The sequence below is a fragment of the Oncorhynchus keta genome, chromosome 24 (assembly GCF_023373465.1).
Source record: "Oncorhynchus keta strain PuntledgeMale-10-30-2019 chromosome 24, Oket_V2, whole genome shotgun sequence".
Classification (NCBI taxonomy): Eukaryota; Metazoa; Chordata; class Actinopteri; order Salmoniformes; family Salmonidae; genus Oncorhynchus; species Oncorhynchus keta.
Window position 1 is genome coordinate 20,527,435 of NC_068444.1, and position 21,774 is coordinate 20,549,208.

The 21,774-nt window shown below is 42.3% G+C and overlaps 1 protein-coding gene across 27 annotated transcripts in view; it reads left to right on the forward strand.

The window, feature by feature from the left end:
- LOC118402801 (neurexin-1a) overlaps window positions 1-21,774 on the forward strand; it is a 633,754-nt gene that overhangs the window by 417,437 nt on the left and 194,543 nt on the right. For all 27 annotated transcript variants that reach the window (XM_052477934.1, XM_052477935.1, XM_052477945.1 and 24 more), the window contains one exon: window positions 1,146-1,327. In XM_052477934.1, the coding sequence (XP_052333894.1) occupies window positions 1,146-1,327 (182 nt within the window). The remainder of the gene's footprint in view (window positions 1-1,145; window positions 1,328-21,774) is intronic.

Below are 21,774 nucleotides of genomic sequence, written 5' to 3' on the forward strand. Positions count from 1 at the left end.
ATTGCTGGGTGATACAACATTGGAGTAATCAATCAGATATTGTTGCTAAGCTGACATTGTCAGTCAAGCACTACAACATCCCAATTATTTGTCTTACAGCTCTCATGAACGCACACACAGAAATGCACACAAATAACTCATTTGCTTCAGCTTCGTTTTGGTGCCAAAATGAATGAATTGATGCATATTGTAAAGATAATATGATAATAATAGAATTGATTTTACATACAGCTTGGCCAGTAAAAGAACCCCAAGGCAAAATATGATTATTAATAGGACTTGAATATCTACTAAATTCTTCTCTTTGGGAGCAAACCTCTTTGTTCGTTATTAGAGAATGCTTTTTCCTCCTACCAATCAATTTGAGTAGGTCACTAGTGTCTACCACTACCCCCCAGGTGGTTTGCTTTCTACCACCGTCTTTCAAATGAGGAACCGCATGGCACACTTGTTCTATAATATTCCATTAAATTAGAAGCTCATGTTTTTTTTTTAGACAGCCGCACACACATGCAACTGCGTGTGGACACGCAAACACATGCACCCGCACAAGCACACACACACACCTTATCACCTCACTGATACGTCTACAGAAGACCGAGGTGTAACGTGCTTTACTCCTGTCGAGACAGGAAATGGTTTCCTAGCTGGCTTTGTCCTCTAAAGGTTTGTCATTAGCCGAGGCAGCCAATCAAGATACAGCTGCAGGTGCTGTCTGCCTTTGAGACCACTAACGAGGCGTACGAGACCGGGAGGGGGCTGCCGCCCGCATGACGTTTACATGAGCCGCGTAGGGGGACAGCTGGGTGTTCATTTTCTCTCTCTGTGCCCTGCTTGTATATCTACTCTTCCAGAAGCTCCAGTGTTGTGTAATAATGAGACATTCTTACACATACCAGAAACTGCTTCGCTGGAAGAAAATGGCTCCCATTTTCATGAAGCTTAAGTTGCTATTTGAATGCCTTGGCGTTACTATAGCTTTTGTGTTTATGTTTCGTAAATTTGATGACTCATGTACAGAAAGTACTTTCTTTCCCATCAGTTACACTATTATCCTGACTTTAAATGCTGTGAAGCACATTTACCCATTTAAAGACATTTCCATGCTAAGATTCCTCTCTCTCTCCTCTCCTCTCTCTCTACAGCTGGAACTACGTATATATTTGGGCGTGACGGTGGTCTGATCACGTATACATGGCCTCCCAATGACAGGCCCAGCACGCGGGCAGACAGGCTGGCCATAGGCTTCAGCACACAGCTGAAAGATGCTGTTCTGGTGAGGGTGGACAGCTCCTCTGGCCTTGGAGACTACCTGAAGCTACACATTGTAAGTCACTGACTCTACTATGTTCTACTCATCCTCTACTCTGCTCTAGTCCTACTGATGCTCTACTATATTTTATTGTATTATAATCTACTCTACTTGACTCTATTCTACTTTACTGCTCTACTCTACTTTACTTTACTCTAGTCTACTCTATTTTACTGTTCTACTTTACTTTACTCTATACTACTCTACTCTACTTTACTTTATTCTACTTTACTCTACTTTACTCTACTCTAGTTTAGTTGACTATTCTACTTTACTGCTCTACTCTACTTTACACTATTCTACTTTACTATATTCTACTCTACTGTTTTCTACTTTACTCTATTCTACTTTTACTGCTCTACTCTACTTTACTCTATTCTATTCTACTTTACTCTATTCTACTCTACTCTTTTCTACTTTACTCTATTCTACATGACTCTATTCTACTTTACTCTACTCTACTACACCATGCTCTACTCTACTATATCCTACTTTACTTCACTCTATTTTACTCTACTTGACTCTACTAAGCTTTACTCTGCTCTGCTCTGCTCTACTCTACTTTATTATATTATATTATATTATATTCTACTCTACTTTACTCTATTCTACTTTATTCAACTCTCCTTTACTCTATTCTACTATATTCTATTCTACTCTACTCTAATATACTCTCCTTTACTCTACTCTATAAATACTCTATTATATTCTACTCTATTCTACTTTACTCTATTCTACTCTACTCTGTTCTACTTTACTCTATTCTATTTTATTCTACTCTACTCTATTCTACTTTACTCTATTCGACCTCACTTGTTTATATATTATATCATGACACACACACACACACACACACACACACACACACACACACACACACACACACACACACACACACACACACACACACACACACACACACACACACACACACACACACACACACACAAACACATGTACCATGATGGTTATACAGATGATGTGATGGTGATGATGGTGATGATGATGATGATGATGATGATGATGATGATGATGATGATGATGACGATGACGATCATGTCAAGGACAACTAGACCAAACATAAAGATGAGGTAAAGGTTCTACAGCAAAGTAACATCACCATGGCCTGATATTAGTAATCCGTTGTTTAATGATGACGGCAAATGAATACAGACACGTCGGTGTGGCTTCACACTAGTAGCCCCGACAGGCGTCAAATCCCTGCTGTTCTGGTACTAACAAGATGTTGCTTCCCGCCTTCCTCCCCTGATCTGGTCCACGTGTTGTGAGCTGTAAGTACAGAGAGCCTAGTCAGAGACAACACAGTAATGGGGGTTGTTTTATACAGCTCTGACCTGCCCTGTAATTCTACTGCCTTCTGCCTCCCTGACCCGCCCTCCTCCACCAACCACCCACCCACCCACTCCCTCAGAATACTGATAGATGCAGGCAGAGAGTGAGCACAGGCACACATGCTGCTTGTGCGCACACACACACACACGTCAGATGGACATGCACACAAACACACACCACTACTACAACTGCAAACATCCACACACACATTCAGTACATAGGCAATAAACTTGAATTCAGCTTGCCACTGCCCACATACTGTACACTTTAACATGCAGTAACACATCAAGCAGTCCTCAGGACACACAGCAGTGGTCACATACACACACACACCAGGTGTTTCCGGGACTAAGGCATGGAACATTAAACTAACGACAGGGAATAACAGTACAGTTTGAAAGAATAACAGCACACTTACAAACACGCACCACACCATCTGAAGTCACAGTGTGTTATTACACACACACACACTATGTTATCTGACATTACAGCGTCTTAACACAGGGACTGGATGGAGCTCTGGCTGGGAGGGGAAGGGACACCTACAATAGATAGATAAAATAACTGTACTCTCCTACACGCTAACACAGACCAACTCATCCAAGCACTCCCACATACCAACATGAATCCATACAGCCCCACACACACGCAAACACAACCCCATGGACTCCTACATAAAATGACAGTGAACTCATGGACACCTTTCATATGTAAAATAAATGCGTTATCTTACATCTTGCTGAAACACACACACACACACACACACACACACACACACACACACACACACACACACACACACACACACACACACACACACACACACACACACACACACACACACACACACACGCACACGCACACACAAACACACACACACCTGCCCAACCCCCACACCTCACACACACCCTTACATGCTCACTCACCCCCCAACCCCCAACGAACTTGGAGTACCTAGCAGCAAAGCTAAGAGTTAATGACTTCAACAGAGGCTTGGCTAAATGTGTATCTGTGCTGCAGCTGGTGCTCTCTGATTAGACTTAGGGCTGACTTCTAAATGGCACCTTATTTCTTATACAGTGCACTACTGTTGTCCAGAGCGTCGGTCAAAAGTAGTGCACTTAATAGGGAATCTGATGCCATTTGGGTCTCAGCCTAGGATGCTGGAGCACATATCACACGCAGGCACAGCAACATATTTGCACCTCATATTAATGCGCCCCTCTGTCGCTCTCTAGGGCCCCCTGGAGCAGGATCCGGGAACCCTGGAGTCAGGGGGAGGGAAGGAGGGAGAGCCTCATATGGTGTGAGGCAGCAGGGGGAGGGAGGTCATACGGCTCTGCTAGTAGCAGACGCGTGCACCTTGCTCTGTGTGTGTGTGTGCGTGTGTGTGTGTGTCCGTGCTCCCTCCGTGAGCGCTGCTGTGACTCCGAGAGCACTTACAGTGAGGAAATGATGATAGGCATGTTATTACTGCAGCGAGGGCACTGGGCTGTGAAACTCATCCTCCTCTCTCTCCTTTGGTGTGTGTGTGTGTGTTTGTGTATGTGTGCGTGTGTTTGTGTGTCATCCTCCCTCTTCTTTCCTCCCCTCGCATCAGCAGCCGCTCTCAATGCTCCTCCTGGTTTTACATTTACTTATTTATTACATGTTCATTTGAGGGGCTTTGTTAAACGTTGCAGAGAGAGAGAGATGGAAGAGAGAGGGGGAGAGAGGGGGAGAGACAGAGAGTCAGCTTGGAACAGATCTGGGACGAGGCTAACCATTTCCTGTATTCTTTGAAAGACCATCGTTTTATATTGCATGGAATCTACCCATGATTTTCTCATGTCATTTCCAGTGAAACCCAAAGTCAACCACAGCAAACTTTAACGTTCATGCCATATTTTATGACCTTCATTTTCAGTGGCGTCCCCATATGCCCATGACCAGAGCTGTGACTAGCTTATAACGTCTTAGGAGGAGTGTATGGTCTGTGAGAGATAGGATTAAACCAGATATGAGTATTTACTCCCCTTCTTCCCTCCTCTCATCCTTCCTTCCATCCCTCTAATCTGCAGCTCCCATTTGTGAATGATAGAATGGAAAAAAAGAGCGATAGAAACCCACTGGGGCTTGAAGGATGGAATGACACACACGCACGCAAACATTCTCTCTCTCTCTCTCTCTCTCTCTCTCTCTCTCTCTCTCTCTCTCTCTCCTCTCTCTCTCTCTCTCTCTCTCTCTCTCTCTCTCTCTCTCTCTCTCCTCTCCCCTCTCCCTCTCTCCCTCTCCCCTCTCTCTCTCTCTCTCTCTCTCTCTCTCTCTCTCTCTCTCTCTCTCTCTCTCTCTCTCTCTCTCTCTCTCTCTCTCTCTCTCTCTCTCCTCTCTCTCTCTCTCTCTCTCTCTCTCTCTCACTCTCTCTCTCTCTCTCCCTCTCTCTCTCTCTCTCTCTCTCTCTCTCTCTCTCTCTCTCTCTCTCTCTCTCTCTCTCTCTCTCTCTATGTTATATGGGTAGTATTAATGTAAATGCACCTCTAAGGAATAGTGATTCTTCGCCCCCGGCCCTCTCCTCTCTATCTGACCTCTTAGACCCTTTTCAGACTACGTCAGATTCTCTCGAGGTTTAGTGAGAATGCCGTCGGCTATACTTTTAAAAATAATGTGAACTTGCAAACTTAGTACATCTCTAGCGCTACCTCCGTAGGTGGCGTACGACATTCGCCCGACAGTTGTCCCCCTCCGAGCAAGGCAGTGTGAACAGAATTGTCTCGTTCAGCCCCGAACTCCAGCAGTATAAATGGTAATAGCAGAGCAATGATTTTGAAATAGCTGAAATGTATAGACATTTTCTTAAAATGTGAGACTTGTTTTATTGCGTTTTTACCTGAAATTGTAGTAGCAGTCTGTTACATTCTGAAGTTGCCAGCTGCTCTGTACCACTTAAACAGATGATAGCCCATCCCCACCACCAAAAGAAAAGTACAATGTCGATAGTAGATCATACAGAAATAATATATATATGTTTTATGTTTTACCATGGCACCACAGGTCCCAGAGCTGTTCCTGATCTGGTAGGCTAACCTAACCAGCTCAGCTGGGAAAAAACACTTGTATATGTGCACTAATGGGACCAGATCATTTTTCTAATGAGGTCATCTGATTTTTTTTAAATGGATAGACTCCTTGCCCTAGGGAGGATGAAAACATTACAACCCTGTCAAACTGAAGCAACCTTGTACTTGTTCATATTAATTCTATTTTAAAACTAACAGGGATTGTTCTTTACACAGACCAAGACAACAACTGTGATTGGACAATATAACGAATAACAGGGCTGAGCTTGCTATATGCGGGGGTTGCATCTGTAGTTAAAGTTATTCATACAGAATGTCGTCACTATTATGTTGATTGATTCATTCCAGGGAATCATTTTGGATGTAAAAGGCCTAGGTAGCCATCCGGGGTTTGAATGTAAAGCACATTTTATCAGAAGGGATGTAGGCTACCTGCAGCTGTGGTTGCTAAAGGCCAAAGTTGATCAGACTGAAGCACAGGCTCATTTAGCATGAGTTGACATATCATGAGGCATTTCAATGTATGCATTTTTTAGGGGGTGGCAGATATGGGCTTCCTTATCAAACAGCTCGTTGCTTGTCACTTCTCCCCAGCTAATTCACTTATATTACACCCATGTTTTCAGGCGCAATTAGGCAGGCCTACTGTACTTTTATATTCGTAAAACTTAATGTACATATTACACTACATGGCCAAAAGTATGTGGACACCTGCTCGTTGAACATCTCATTCCAAAATCATGGGCATTAAAATGGATTTGGTCCCCCTTTGCTGCTATAACAGCCTCCACTCTTCTGGGAAGGCTTCCCGCTAGATGTTGGAACATTGCTGGAGGGACTTGCCACAAGAGCATTAGTGAGGTGGGGCACTGATGTTGGGCGATTAGGCCTGGCTCGCAGCCTACGTTCCAATTCATCCCAAAGGTGTTCATCTAGAATGTCATTGTATGCTCTCCCGAACCATGAAAAACAGCCCCAGACCATTATTCCTCCTCCAACAAACTTTACAGTTGACACTATGCGTTGGGGTAGGTAACGTTCTTCAGGCATCCGCAAACCCAGATTAATGAATCATTCCAGGGAACTTGTTTTCACTGCTCCAGAGTCCAATGGTGGTGAGCTTTACACAACTCCAGCCGACACTTGACGTTGCGCATCGTGATCTTAAGCTTGTGTGTAGCTGCTCGGCTATGGAAACCCATTTCTTGATGCTTCTGACTGACAGTTCTTGTGCCGATGTTGCTTCCAGAGGCAGTTTGGAACTTGTTAGTGGTTGTTTCACTTCCAGCAGCATACCACCCTGCATCCCACTTCTGGCTTGCTTCTGAAGCTAATCAAGGTTGGTCCTGGTCAGTCCCTGGATGGGAGACCAGATGCTGCTGGAAGTTGTGTTGGAGGGCCAGTAGGAGGCACCCTTTCCTCTGGTTTAAAAAATATCAAATACCCCAGGGCAGTGATTGGGGACATTGCCCTATGTAGGGTGCCGTCTTTGGATGGGGTGTTAAACGGGTGTCCTGACTATCTGTGGTACTAAAGTACTTATTGTAAGAGTAGCACCCCTACACTTACAATAAGTACTTTAGTACCACAGAGAGTCAGGACACCTGTTTAACACCCCATCCAAAGTCCTGGCTAAACACCCAATCTGACCCTCATACCATCATGGCCACCAAATCATCCCCAGCGTACAATTGGCTCATTCATCTCCCCTCCTGTAACTATTTCCCAGGTTGTTGCTGTAAATTAGAATTTGTGCTCAGTCAACTTCCCTGCTAAAATAACAAATCTATTAAAAAAAAGTTGCAACAGAGGACAGAAGATTTTGACATGCTACGCGCTTCAGCACTCGGCGGTCCCGTTCTGTGAGCTGTGTGGTCTACCACTTCGTGGATGACCCATTGTTGCTCCTAGACATTTCCACTTCACAATAACAGCACTTACAGTTGACCAGAGCAGCTCAAGCAGGGCAAAAATTAGACAAACTGACTTGGTGGAAAGGTGGCATCCTATGTCGGTGTCACGTTGAAAGTCACTGAGCTCTTCAATAATGCCATTCTACTGCCAATGTTTGACTATGGAGGTTGAATGGCTGTGTGCTCGATTTTATACACATGTCAGCAACGGGTGTGGCTGAAATAGCCAAATCCACTAATTTGAATGGTTTGTCCACATACTTTTGTATATACAGTGTACGGAAATTGAAACTACGTTTGTCAATGAGAAAAGCCCCTTAGAGAACAGGGTTCCAGAAGAGTTATTCGGCTGTATCCATAGGAGGACCTTGTACAATGATTCAGGGATTACTGGACCATCTATTATATGACAATACATTGCCTTTAGGGTTATTACACTGTAGCTGAGATCTAAAGGGATTGATCCCTGATTGTGATATTTTCTCCTTTTCAACTATCATAGTGTTTTTGCCATAGCTGAGTGACGTGTAAGAGACTGAATAAAATATCATTTTACCCTACACATTTGTTTTGATATAACGTTTATTTATTCAGTTGCAAGAAAACAGCACACAAAAACACACTTGCTAACATGACACATATCTACACTAATGATGATGTTCTCATTTTTCAACAATGCCTTTTGCATCCACTTGTTTTGAGGTGAGGCATATTCATGTTATTCATGAGTGTATGTAGTAACACACGTCCCTTCATAATCTTAAGATTTTTCTCAACAAGGCAGGCATTATGCCTTGGCTAATGTAAGCATCATCTGCGTAAAATGTATTGCATTGTAGCTGAAAATGAAATCCAGGCGTACTATGACATTATGCAGATTGTGCTAAACATGGAATTACGTCTTCAGGAAAAACTGGAACAACGTTTTTCTCCAAACGCCTGCCACCGTCGCCGTGGCAATTAAATACCTATACGTCAAGGACCCATATTAATTTACAAAGCAGCCAGCTGATATTTTGAAATTCAGAGATATAGGTTCCGAAAGGCATTGTTTACATGCATGTAAACCAATGCATAATGTGGTGTGTTAAATTTGATGTGGTCTGCGCCATTGAACTATAATGCTCAGAATGAATCAAGGCCTTCCGACGACGTCAATTTGAATGGCTGATATGGCATTGTTATGCATTCTTTTTTTGGCGGTCAGTGCACTGTTGGGGATACAAGTACAAATAGATTGGGAATGTCTCATTTGAATATCAATCTCAGTCAGACAGGTAGTGGAAATCCATCTGCTAGACCCGTTTTTTTGCTTTATGAGAGGCAGTTTTGCTGCTGATTATTAGTTTTTTTCGGTGTTGAGCTGTGCTGCTCTGCGGTGGGACTCCAGGGGGCCACAGGAGCTGGTTTTCTGCCGACTCTCCCCCCACACTCTCTCTCCCTCTCGTTATATCTATCTCTCTCTCTGTATCTCTCTCTCCCTCTCGTTATATCTATCTCTCTCTCTGTATCTCTCTCTCCCTCTCGTTATATCTATCTCTCTCTCTGTATCTCTCTCTCCCTCTCGTTATATCTATCTATCTCTCTGTATCTCTCTCTCTCTCCCTCTCGTTATATCTATCTCTCTCTCTGTATCTCTCTCTCCCTCTCGTTATATCTATCTCTCTCTCTGTATCTCTCTCTCTCTCTGCATGGGTGTTGGGGTGAGGAGTTGTTCTACCATTGCGTTTCTGTGTGCTTTTTTCCCCATACTCTAATTGCGAGCCTCTCTTCAAAACAAGCGTTGTAGGCACTCTTGGGCTAAGGAGGACAGCGGCGGGCTGGCTAGCTCAAGCTGTGAACTTAATATATTCCGGCGAAGAGGATGGCAGGGAAATAATGACTTTCCTACTGGAGTGATGCAGGCGATGCTCCCGTCGGTCTCACCGCAGCCGGCTGCGCTGTGCCTGTGACTGACTACACCTTTAATATTGTTATTTCCTCTCCTCTTCTCCTCCCCTCTTTATTCATACAAACCACCCTGTCTTTCTGACTTGGGAAAGATAGATGTGGTGTGTTGACGTAAGGGGGTTATTGTAGGATTAGCGTGCCAAGGTAGGGCTGTCACAGGTTGTTCCTAGGTCTATAGGGAGGGGATGGGAGGAGGTGGTTGAGAGCTTGGATGCAGGTCTGTGTTCCTGTGTAGGTCTGTAGGGAGGGGAGGTGGTTAGTGGTTGGTGAGGCAGGCCCAGTCATAAATGTTCCTATAGGTCTAGAGGGAGGGGAGGGGCTGGTCCAGGCTGTTCTATAGGTCTAGAGGGAGGGTATAGGTTGGTCATAGCCATACAGCTGTTGTTGTAGGTCTTAGATGTTGTTGAGGACCCTTGTGACAGCAGACTCCCATCTCAGGACCCGGTTGACATGAAAGCAACAGGGATAGACGTGGGTATTATCATTGTGTGCATAGCGTGCCAATGTTGAGCTGGTCCAAGGTGTTCCTAGGTCTCTGGGGATGTGGGCTGGGATGTGAGGAGGTTGCTGGTTGGTTGCTGAGAAAATTAGTCCCCGGGCAGGTGTTTTAATGGGACTATGGGGGATAGGATAGCGTGCCATGAACTGTCTCCTCCAGAGGCCTGGTCCAGCTGTCTCATCTGTGAAGTCTCAATACTTTGGTTAATGTTGGCTTATCACGCACACCATACACACTTACAAATACTTATAAACACAGACACCAACAGGTGAAAACCCATCTTTCTTGGTTTAACCTACTTCACACTGTTTATTTATTTTCTAAAGTAATCTAAGTTAATAATTGGCATGGTGTATCCATGGTGTAACTTTCCAGATAAGAGTCTTTTCACTTGTTGTTTTAGCTGTCAGCAGTCTCAGCACATTTACGGTGTTTGCTGGTATGTTCCCAATATTCTCTCACTTCTGATCACTGTACCAGCTGTTGCCATGGTAACAATCTAAATCTCCTCTCCAAATGTAGTTTATATGTCATGTTGTTGGTGATACGATTACACACTCATATCAGATGATGAACCTTTCAGTCGAAAGGCTAGCAACACATACTGCTATAGATGATTTCTGATTAACATTATTGCAAACAGATGTTCAACCAGAGCTTGACTTGGGCCTCAAATGTTCTACTGCTTGAGCACTCGTTCCTCTTGTAGAGTATTAGCTCAAAAGTATTACGGAGCTCCTGTGCCTAAATATAAACAGTACCGGCACCCAAAATGTATTGTGTTGTGTTATCTGTGTTCTCCTACTCATTCACTTCCTACTCACTCTGCGTCTCCCAGTGAACCCACAGAGCCACAGAATACATAAAAGGCCAAACGGAACAAAGACGATGAGTAGCGGAAAAGTTATGAGGGAGGAAGATAGAGATTTGAAGGCCGACAAGTTGGAAGTTCTTTAACACTTTGTATTCACTTCTTTGTTCACCCATAAATGCATGCAGAAGCACAAACTCACCAACATGAAGACACACACATGCAAAAAGACACACACACACGCACACGCACGCACGCACGCACGCTCACACACACACACACACACACACACACACACACACACACACACACACACACACACACACACACACACACACACACACACACACACACACACACACACACACACACTTCACCCCCTTCTGGTGAATTGCAGTCTTTTGTTTTTTTAATGAGCAGTAGTCAGGAATACGAAGCGAACACCTACACAATCCACCCATTCATCCATCTCTTCCAGTGATCTGTCATCGCTTGGTTCAGCCTGACATCAGTCACATCATGCATATCACATCTTCAGTTCCCTGGTCTTCTGATATGATGTTTGAGCAGCTACAGCTGTGACTGTCTAACGCATCAGTTTATGTGGCAGAGAAGGATCTTAATGCGCTAGATTTGAAGGATTATGGAAGGAATGGAAGGAGGTGGGTGGATTTCTGAGTTCCTAACTCACAGTATTTTTCATTCTCTAAACTTGCCTCTCTGCAACTATTTTAGTCTTTTGTCCGTGAGAGAGTAGGCGGTATTACAAAACTATAAAACATCTACTTTATAACTCTATATTTTCCCCAGGCCATTGAAAATGTGAGTGATTAGGGTTGTGGATAATGCATGTCTTTATGCAAAGTGGTTATCCAGCATACAGAGACTCATTCACTCTTTAATTTTAATGTATTCAGATTCTCAACCAGGTGCCACCCCCCCCCCATTCCCTTCTGCTAAGGCTAATTATCATTCATTCAGTGTGAGTAGTGGTAGGAATCAGTGTGGCAGTGTCAACTGAAAACAAAAATATATTTACTTGAATCATTGGAAAGAACTAATCAAAAAACAGAGCAAACTAGAATGCTATTTGGCCTAAACAGAGAGTACACGGTGGCAGAATACCAGACCACTGTGACTGACCCAAAATTAAGGAAAGCTTTGTACACACTCAGAGAGCATAGCCTTACTATTGAGAGAGGCCACCGTAGGCAGACCTGGCTCTGGGAACAAGACAGGCTATGTGCACACTGCCAACAAAATGTGGAGGAAACTGAGCTGCACTTGCTAACCTCCTGCCAAATGTATGACCATATTGGAGAAACATACTTCCCTCAGATTACACCGACCCACAGATAAACTCCCATATCTATGTGCCATCATAGCAGAAAGACTTGTGACCTGCTGCCACAAGAAAAGAGCAACCAGGGAAGCACAAAAACGAACTATATTCATATGTCAATTTATTTTCTCGTTCGTACAATTTGCACATTGGACCTCCCGAGTGGCGCAGTGGTGCAAGGCACTGCATCGCAGTGCTAGAGGCATCACTACAGACCCAAGTTCCATCCTGGGCTGTATTACAACCGGCCGTGATCAGGATTCCAAATTCCCACCGGTCTAATGCCCATTTCTCGTGTTTCTTGGCCCAAGCAAGTCTCTTCTTATTATTGGTGTCCTTTAGTAGTGGTTTCTTTGCAGCAATTCGACAATGAAGGCCTGAATCAGTCTCTTCTGAACAGTTGATGTTGAGATGTGTCGGTTACTTGAACTCTGTGAAACATTTATTTGGGCTGCAATTTCTGAGGCTGATAACTCTAATAAACTTATCCTCTGCAGCAGAGGTAACTCTGGGTCTTCCATTCCTGTGGCGGTCCTCATTAGAGCCAGTTTCATCATAGCGCTTGATGGTTTCTGCGACTGCACTTGAAGAAACTTTCAAAGTTCTTGAAATGTTCCATATTGACTGACCTTCATGTCTTGAAGTAATGATGGACTGTCTTTTCACTTTGCTTATTGGAGTTGTTCATAATATGGACTTGGTATTTTACCAAATATGGCTGTATATCTTCTGTTTACCCCCTGACTTGTAACAACACAACCGATTGGCTCAAACACATTATGAAGACAATAAATTCTACAAATGAACTATTAACAAGGCATAATTCAAATGTATTCCAGGTGACTACCTCATGAAGCTGGTTGAGAGAATACTGAGAGTGTGCAAAGCTGTCATCAAGGCAAAGGGTGACTATTTGAAGAATCTCAAATATAAAATATAATTTGATTTGTTTAACACTTTTTTGGTTACTTCATGATTCCAAAAAGTAACCACAAAACACCAGTCTCAACGTCAACAGTGAAGAGGCAATTCCGGGATGCTGGCCTTCTAGGCAGAGTTCCTCTGTCCAGTGTCGGTGTTATTTTGCCCATCTTCATATTTTATTTTTATTGGCCAGTCTGAGATATGGCTTTTTCTTTGCAACTCAGCCTAGAAGGCCAGCATCCCGGAGTCGCCTCTTCACTGTTGACGTTGAGACTGGTGTTGTGCGGGTACTATTTAATGAAGCTTCCAGTTGAGGACTTGGGAGGCATCTATTTTTCAAACTAGACACTCTAATGTACTTGTCCTTTTTCTCAATTGTGCACCGGGGCCTCCCACTCCTCTTTCTATTCTGGTTAGAGCCAGTTTACGCTGTTCTGTGAAGGGAGTAGTACACAGCGTTGTACGAGATCTTCAGTTTCTTGCCAATTTCTGGCATGGAATAGCCATCATTTCTCAGGACATGAATAGATGGTGAGTTTCAGAAGAAAGTCATTTGTTTCTGGCCATTTTGAGCCTGTAATCGAACTCATAAATGCTGATGCTCCAGATACTCAACTAGTCTAAAGAAGGGCAGTTTTATTGCTTCTTTAATCAGGGCAACATATTTCAGCTGTGCTAACATAATTGCAAAAGGGTTTTCGAATGATCAATTAGCCTTTTAAAATGATAAACTTGGATTAGCTAACATAACGTGTCATTGGTAATGGGCCTCTGTGCGCCTATGTAGATATTCCATTAGAAATCAGCCATTTCCAGCTACAATAGTCATTTACAACATTAACAATGTCTACACTGCATTTATGATCAATTTGATGTTATTTTAATGGCCTTTTTTTTGTTTTTCTTTCAAAAACAAGGACATTTCTAAGTGATCCCAAACTTTTAAATGGTAGTGTATATATATATGGTATTTGAAATGTTTATATTATTTTTAAACTTTTGTAACTGTAATGTTTACTATTCATTTCTGATTGTTTATTTCACTTTTGTTTATTATCTATTCTACTTGCTTTGGCAATGTAAACATGTTTCCCATGCCAATAAAGCCCCTTTGAATTGAATTGAACTGTAACAGTTAGTGAATGGCCTCGTCCGCCAATGATGTCTTCTTTCTCACAACGAGCCAGAGTACCAAGACTACATGCGGCAGCCACTTCATTTGGATGATATACAATACCTGTTCCCAAAGAATAAAGTGTCATCAGCTCCACATTGTGACTGGGCGAGGAGTGCGTAGGAATTACCCTGACTTATCTTTCAATTGCAATAATTTCACCATTTGCTCATGCTCAGACCTGCTACAATGCTAAATGGCTAGAGAGAGAGGTATAGAGGGATGGAAGGATATCAGAGAGAGAGAGAGAGACAGAGAGAGAGAGACAGACAGAGAGAGCGGGAGAGACAGAGAGAGAGAGAGAGAGAGAGAGAGAGAGAGAGAGAGAGAGAGAGAGAGAGACTTTCGACAGAGAGGTGAGACACCATGTCCATCCTTTTATTGCTATAACAAATCACATTGGGTTTAACTTGTCGTCTTCAAAGCAATACATCAATAAATTATGGGGCCTTGCCTCCCCCTCAAGTGACCGTGGCTAATATTAAATAAATGTGATTTTATATTATCAATGTTATGCTGTCAAGCCTGTTCATTTTGACTGGGCCACAAGGTTAAGGACAGACAGAGACACTTCTGCCCATATCCCTTTTCTTCAGAGACACATTGATTCTCATTAGCAGTTCCAGCAGCAGTGCAGATCAGAGCCGGGGACCCCTACAGATTAGGAGGATAGCTGCAGCTTCCAAATGATGCTCTGCTAGTGCTAGTTGGGCTGTGGATGCTGTACGGTGGTGCTATAGATAGGGATATGCTTCCCTTATATCAAAACAATCTTCTTGTACAATTAAAAATTATGTCCCAGAAATGACAGTAGATCACAATACAGAACATCACAATACAGAACATCAGTCTCAGTCTTTCTTCACTTTCCAACCTTGCTCTGATATCCTTTCCTAAATATAGTGTCTCTGTTTATATGGCATGGTTTGTCATGTTGAGTAAAATCTTTGGTGAAAATTCTATTTTTAAAAATGAGAGGAGTGTTGTGTGTGAATATGCGTGTGTTTGGTGTGTGTGTGTGTACACTTGAAGATTGCATTGATGCACAGAGAGAAAGGCCAAGACTGTTGACTTCTGACACAGCTGTCTCACCCCCAGGCTGTGGTATAAATAGTTCCTCTCTCCATCCCTCCATTACATTGTGTTGAAGGAAGCTCAAATGACTCCACAGATGGAAGGAGGCCATTTTCTCCAGATTATAAAGGAAAATGGTCATTACTGTAGTTATATAGCTCTCATCTCTAGTTACAGAATGCTTCTGCATTGCAACCTTAATTTACATTGACATTTGAATCATTTATATATCAATAATATACAACAATATATCACAATCGTAGCAATTCTATTTTTCCTCAACAAAGTATTTAGTAGGAAAAGACACACGTATATATACAGTGCCAGTCAAAAGCTTCAACACACCTACTCATTCAAGGGTTTTTCTTTATTTTTTTTTACTATTTTCTACATTGTAGAATAATAGTGAAGACATCAAAACTATGAAAAAACACATGGAATCATGTAGCACCAAAAAAATATAAACAAATCTAAATGTATTTTATATTTTTTATTCTTCTAAGTAGCCACCCTTTGCCTTGATGACAGCTTTGCACACTCTTGGCATTCTCTCAACATTCTCTCAATTCTCTCAAGTCTTGAAGGAGTTCCCACATATGCTGAGCATTTGTTGGCTGCTTTTCCTTCACTTTGCAGTCCAACTCATCCCAAACCATCTCAATTCGGTTGAGGTCGGGTGATTATGGAGGCCAGGTCATCTGATGCAGCATTCCATCACTGTCCTTCTTGAACAAATAGTCCTTACACAGCCTGGAGGTGTGTTGGGTCATTCTCCTGTTGAAAAACAAATGATAGTCCCACTAAGCGCAAACCAGATGGGATGGCGTATGGCTGCAGAATATTGTGGTAGCCATGCTGGTTAAGTGTGCCTGGAATTCTAAATAAATCACTGACAGTGACACCAGCAAAGGACCATCACACCTCCTCCTCCAGGCTTCATGGTGGGAACCACACATGCAGAGAAAATCCATTCACCTACTATGCGTTTCACAAAGACACTGTGATTGTAACCAAAAACAAAACATGTGGACTCATCAGACCAAGGTCCATTGCTGGTGTTTCTTGGCCCAGGCAAGTCTCTTATTATTATTGGTGTCCTTTAGTAGTGGTTTCTTTGCAGAAATTTGACTATGAAGGCCTGATTCACACAGTCTCCTCTGAACTGTTGAGATGTGTCTGTCATTTATTTGGGCTGCAATCTCAGGTGCAGTTAACTCTAATGAACTTGTCCACTGCAGCAGAGGTAACTCTGGGTCTTTCCTTTCCTATGGCAGTCTTCATGAGAGCCAGTTTCATCATAGTGCTTGGTGGTTTTTGCGACAGCACTTGAAGAAACTTTCAAAGTTATTGAAATGTTCTGGATTGACTGACCGTCATGTCTTAAAGTGATGATGGACTGTCATTTCTCTTTGCTTATTTGAGCTGTTCTTGCCATAATATGGGCTATCTTCTGTATACCACCCCTACCTTGTCACAACACAACTAATTGGTTCAAATGCATTAAGAATGAAAGACATTCCACAAATTAACTTTTACAAGGCACGCCTGTTAATTGAAATGCATTCCATGTGACTACCTCATGAATCTGGTTGAGAGAATGACAAGTGTGTGCAAAGCTGTCATTAAGGCAAAGGCTGGCTACTTTGAAACATTTCAAATGTAAAATATTTTTTGATTTGTTAACCTGTTGCGACGAGCAATCCCGTATCCGGGATCCTATTTATAGCCTCAAGCTCATTACCATAACGCAACGTTAACTATTCATGAAAATCGCAAATGAAATGAAATAAAGATATTTGCTCTCAAGCTTAGCCTTTTGTTAACAACACTGTCATCTCAGATTTTCAAAATATGCTTTTGAACCATAGCTAAACAAGCATTTGTGTAAGAGTATTGATAGCTAGCATAGCATTAAGTCTAGCATTCAGCATGCAACATTTTCACAAAAACAAGAAAAGCATTCAAATAAAATAATTTACCTTCGAAGAACTTCAGATGTTTTCAATGAGGAGACTCTCAGTTAGATAGCAAATGTTCAGTTTTTCCAAAAAGATTATTTGTGTAGGACAAATCGCTCTGTTTTGTTCATCACGTTTGGCTACGAAAAAAACCTGTATCCAGGAGTGTAATTATAGCCGCAAGCTCATTAGCATAACGCAACGTTAACTATTCATGAAAATCGCAAATGAAATTAAATAAATATATTAGCTCCCAAGCTTAGCCTTTTGTTAACAACACTGTCATCTCAGATTTTCAAAATATGCTTTTGAACCATAGCTAAACAAGCATTTGTGTAAGAGTATTGATAGCTAGCATAGCATTAAGTCTAGCATTCAGCAGGCACAATTTTCACAAAAACAAGAAAAGCATTCAAATAAAATCATTTACCTTTGAAGAACATCAGATGTTTTCAATGAGGAGACTCTCAGTTAGATAGAAAATGTTCAGTTTTTCCAAAAAGATTATTTGTGTAGGACAAATCGCTCCGTTTTGTTCATCATGCTTGGGTAAGAAAAAACCTGAAAATTAAGTCATTAAAACTCAAACTTTTTCCCAAATTAACTCCATAATATCGACAGAAACATGGCAAACGTTGTTTAAAATCAATCCTCAAGGTGTTTTTCACATATCTATCAATAATAAATCATTCATGGCAGTTGACTTTCTCCTCTGAAGAAAATGGAACGCGCATGGAGCTGGCGATTACGCAATGATTTCGACGGAGGACACCGGGCGGACACCTGGTAAATGTAGTCTCTTATGGCCAATCTTCCAATGATATGCCTACAAATACGTCACAATGCTGCAGACACCTTGGGGAAACAACAGAAAGTGCAGGCTCATTCCTGGCGCATTCACAGCCATATAAGGAGACATTGGAACACAGGGCATTCAAAATCTGGACCATTTCCTGTATGAAATTTCATCTTGGTTTCGCCTGTAGCATTAGTTCTGGGGCACTCACAGATAATATCTTTGCAGTTTTGGAAACGTCAGAGTTTTTTCTTTCCAAAGGTGTCGATTACATGCATAGTCGAGCATCTTTTCGTGACAAAATATCTTGTTTAACCTCTTGCTCCTACCTGACACGCAGGCGTCCCATCTAGACATCTGGAAATGCAAATGCGCTACGCTAAATGCTAATAGCACTCGTTAAAACTCAAACGTTCATTAAAATACACATGCAGGGTATTGAATTAAAGCTACACTCGTTGTGAATCCAGGCAAGAGGCCAGATTTTTAAAATGCTTTTCGGCGAAAGCATGAGAAGCTAATATCTGATAGCATGTAACACCCCAAAAGACCCGCAGGGGACGTAAACAAAATAATTAGCATAGTCGGCGCTACACAAAACGCACAAATAAAATATAAAACATTCATTACCTTTGACCATCTTCTTTGTTGGCACTCCTAGATGTCCCATAAACATCACTATTGGGTATTTTTTTCGATTAAATCGGCCCATATATAGCCTAGATATCGTCCTATGAAGACTGTGTGATCAACGAAAAAAATAGCGTTTTATAACGTAACGTCATTTTTTTTTATTAAAAAAGTTGACGATAAACTTTCACAAAACACTTCGAAATACTTTTGTAATGCAACTTTAGGTATTAGTAAACGTTAATAAGCGATCAAATTGATCACGAGGAGATGTATATTCTATAGGTGTACGTCTGGAAATATTGTCCGGTTAAATCTCAACCAAAATATCCGGTCGGAGACCGGAAGAACTGCGCTGCCTTGTGTCTGTTTGACCATGAAACAAATAGTAGGCAAATGACAAGACTGTTGACATCGTGTGGAAGCTGTAGGTATTGCAACCTCGGCCCCATTTAATGTGGTTCACGTTTAACAATTGGTTGAAGTGGCGCATGGATATATTTTCCCATTTTTAGTGATCAGATTTTCCTGCACTTTTCGATGAAACGCACGTTATGTTATAGTCACAGCCGTGATTTAACCAGTTTTATAAACGTCTGAGTGTTTTCTATCCACACATACTAATCATATGCATATACTATATTCCTGGCATGAGTAGCAGGGCGCTGAAATGTTGCGCGATTTTTAACAGAATGTTCGAAAAAGTAGGGGGTAGGAGTAACAGGTTAAAACGGGAACGTTTTTTATCCAAAAATTAAAAGAGCGCCCCCTATCTCGAAGAAGTTAAACACTTTTTGGGTTACTACTTGATTCCATATGTGTTATTTCATAGTTTCACTGCCTTCACTATTATTCTACAATGTAGAAAATAGTCAAATAAAGAAACACCTGGGAATGAGAAGATGTGTCCAATCTTTTGACTGGTACTGTATATACATATATATACAAATAAATAGGGGGCTTTTCAGAGGGCAACATGTACATGCTGTACGTAAGAAGTGTATGATACACAGCGATTGATGCATTATAATCTGGCTGCTGTACAGCCACATGTATTTTGAGCAGGTAGCTGCTGTTGCTGTTTTCAATCATCTTCACCTCTGTGATTGTTATGTATGTGTCACTTTACCTCAGAGCTATAGCCCCAGACACCAGATCATCATTAAATGCTCATAGAAGTGTGAAAACAACTACTGCCCTGTGATGACAACCGCACTGCACAGCATGCTGGACTGACACACACACACACACACACACACACACACACACACACACACACACACACACACACACACACACACACACACACACACACACACACACACACACACACACACACACTGCCGATGATCACAACAATTGCATGGCATTTTGGCCTACTGCTGTATTTTGGGGTGTTTTCTGTTATAATTGCAAATTGTAAATGCAGTAATGAGGCGTAAGAGATGGGCTGGGGTGTGTGAGCTGGCCTTCTCATTACACTTCATTAATACCCCAGGGCATTGTGGGTCCACATGAAACATTCCATTGAGGCTTCACACATACACACACACACACACACACACATGCTCATAGACACACACACACATGCTCGCATTTGCACATACACACGCAAGCATGGACACACACACACATACATACACACACTCCACAACAGAGCCGAGTCTGCCAGCAGCACAGCTGTTTGCCAGAGTTGGGGAGTGAAGGCAATTTGTCCCAGACCAAGTCCGAAATGACTTACATGTAACTCTGCCAGAGGCAAATCTTCCAGCAATAATGTTGTTGCCCTGCTTTTGTTGGTTTTGTGGTAGGTGCCTTCCACAGGGTGTGTGTGTGTGTGTGTGTGTGTGTGTGTGTGTGTGTGTGTGTGTGTGTGTGTGTGTGTGTGTGTGTGTGTGTGTGTGTGTGTGTGTGTGTGTGTGTGTGTGTGTGTGTGTGTGTGTGTGTGTCCTCCCTGAACCTTGGTTCCATAGAGGGCTATTGGAAATAATAAAACACATGCTGATTTTAATTATGTTTTAGGTGGGTAAAAATGTAGTACCGCGTAGAGTCTTAACTGCAAAGTCACACAGTTGTGTTTCTGTATGGCCTGTATCCACAAAGAATTTCAGAGTAGGAGTGCTGATCGAGGATCAGTTTTGCCTTCTAAATCATAATGAATACAGTTATATGGCAACAGAAGACCTGATCCTAGATCAACAGAACTCATATTATCAGACACACTGGTGTGGTTTATTTTAGGACCTTGATTTTTTTTCATATAAACTCTATATACAAAAGTATGTGGACACCTATTCAAATTAGTGGATGTGGCTATTTCAGCCACACCTGTTACCGACAGGTGTATAAAATCGAGCACAGAACCATGCAATCTCCATAGTTAAACATTGGCAGTAGAATGGCCTTACGGAAGAGCTCAGTGACTTTCAACATGGCACGGTCATATGATGCCACCTTTCCACCAAGTCAGTTCGCCAAATGTTTGCCCTGTTAGAGCTGCCCTGGTCAACTGTAAGTGCTGTAATTGTGAAGTGGAAACGTCTAGGAGCAACAACAGCTCAGCTGTGAAGTGGTAGGCCACACAAGCTCACAGAACAGAACCGCAGAGTACTGTAATGTGTTAAAATCGCTTGTCCTCGGTTGCAACACTTACTTACTATTGAATTCCAAACTGCCTCTGGAAGCAGCGTCAGCATAATAACTGTTCATCAGGAGATTCATGAAATGGGTTTCCATGGCCGAGCATCCGCACACAACCTGAAATCACCATGTTCAATGACAAGTGTCGGCTGGAGTGGTGTAAAGCTTACAGCCATTAGACTCTGGAGCAGTGGAAACTCTCTGGAGTGATGAATCACGCTTCACTATCTGGCAGTCCTATGGACGAATCTGGGTTTTGGCGGATGCCAGGAAACGCTCCCTGCCCGATTTCATAGTGCCAACTGCAAAGTTTGGTGGAGGAGGAATAATGGTCTGGGGCTA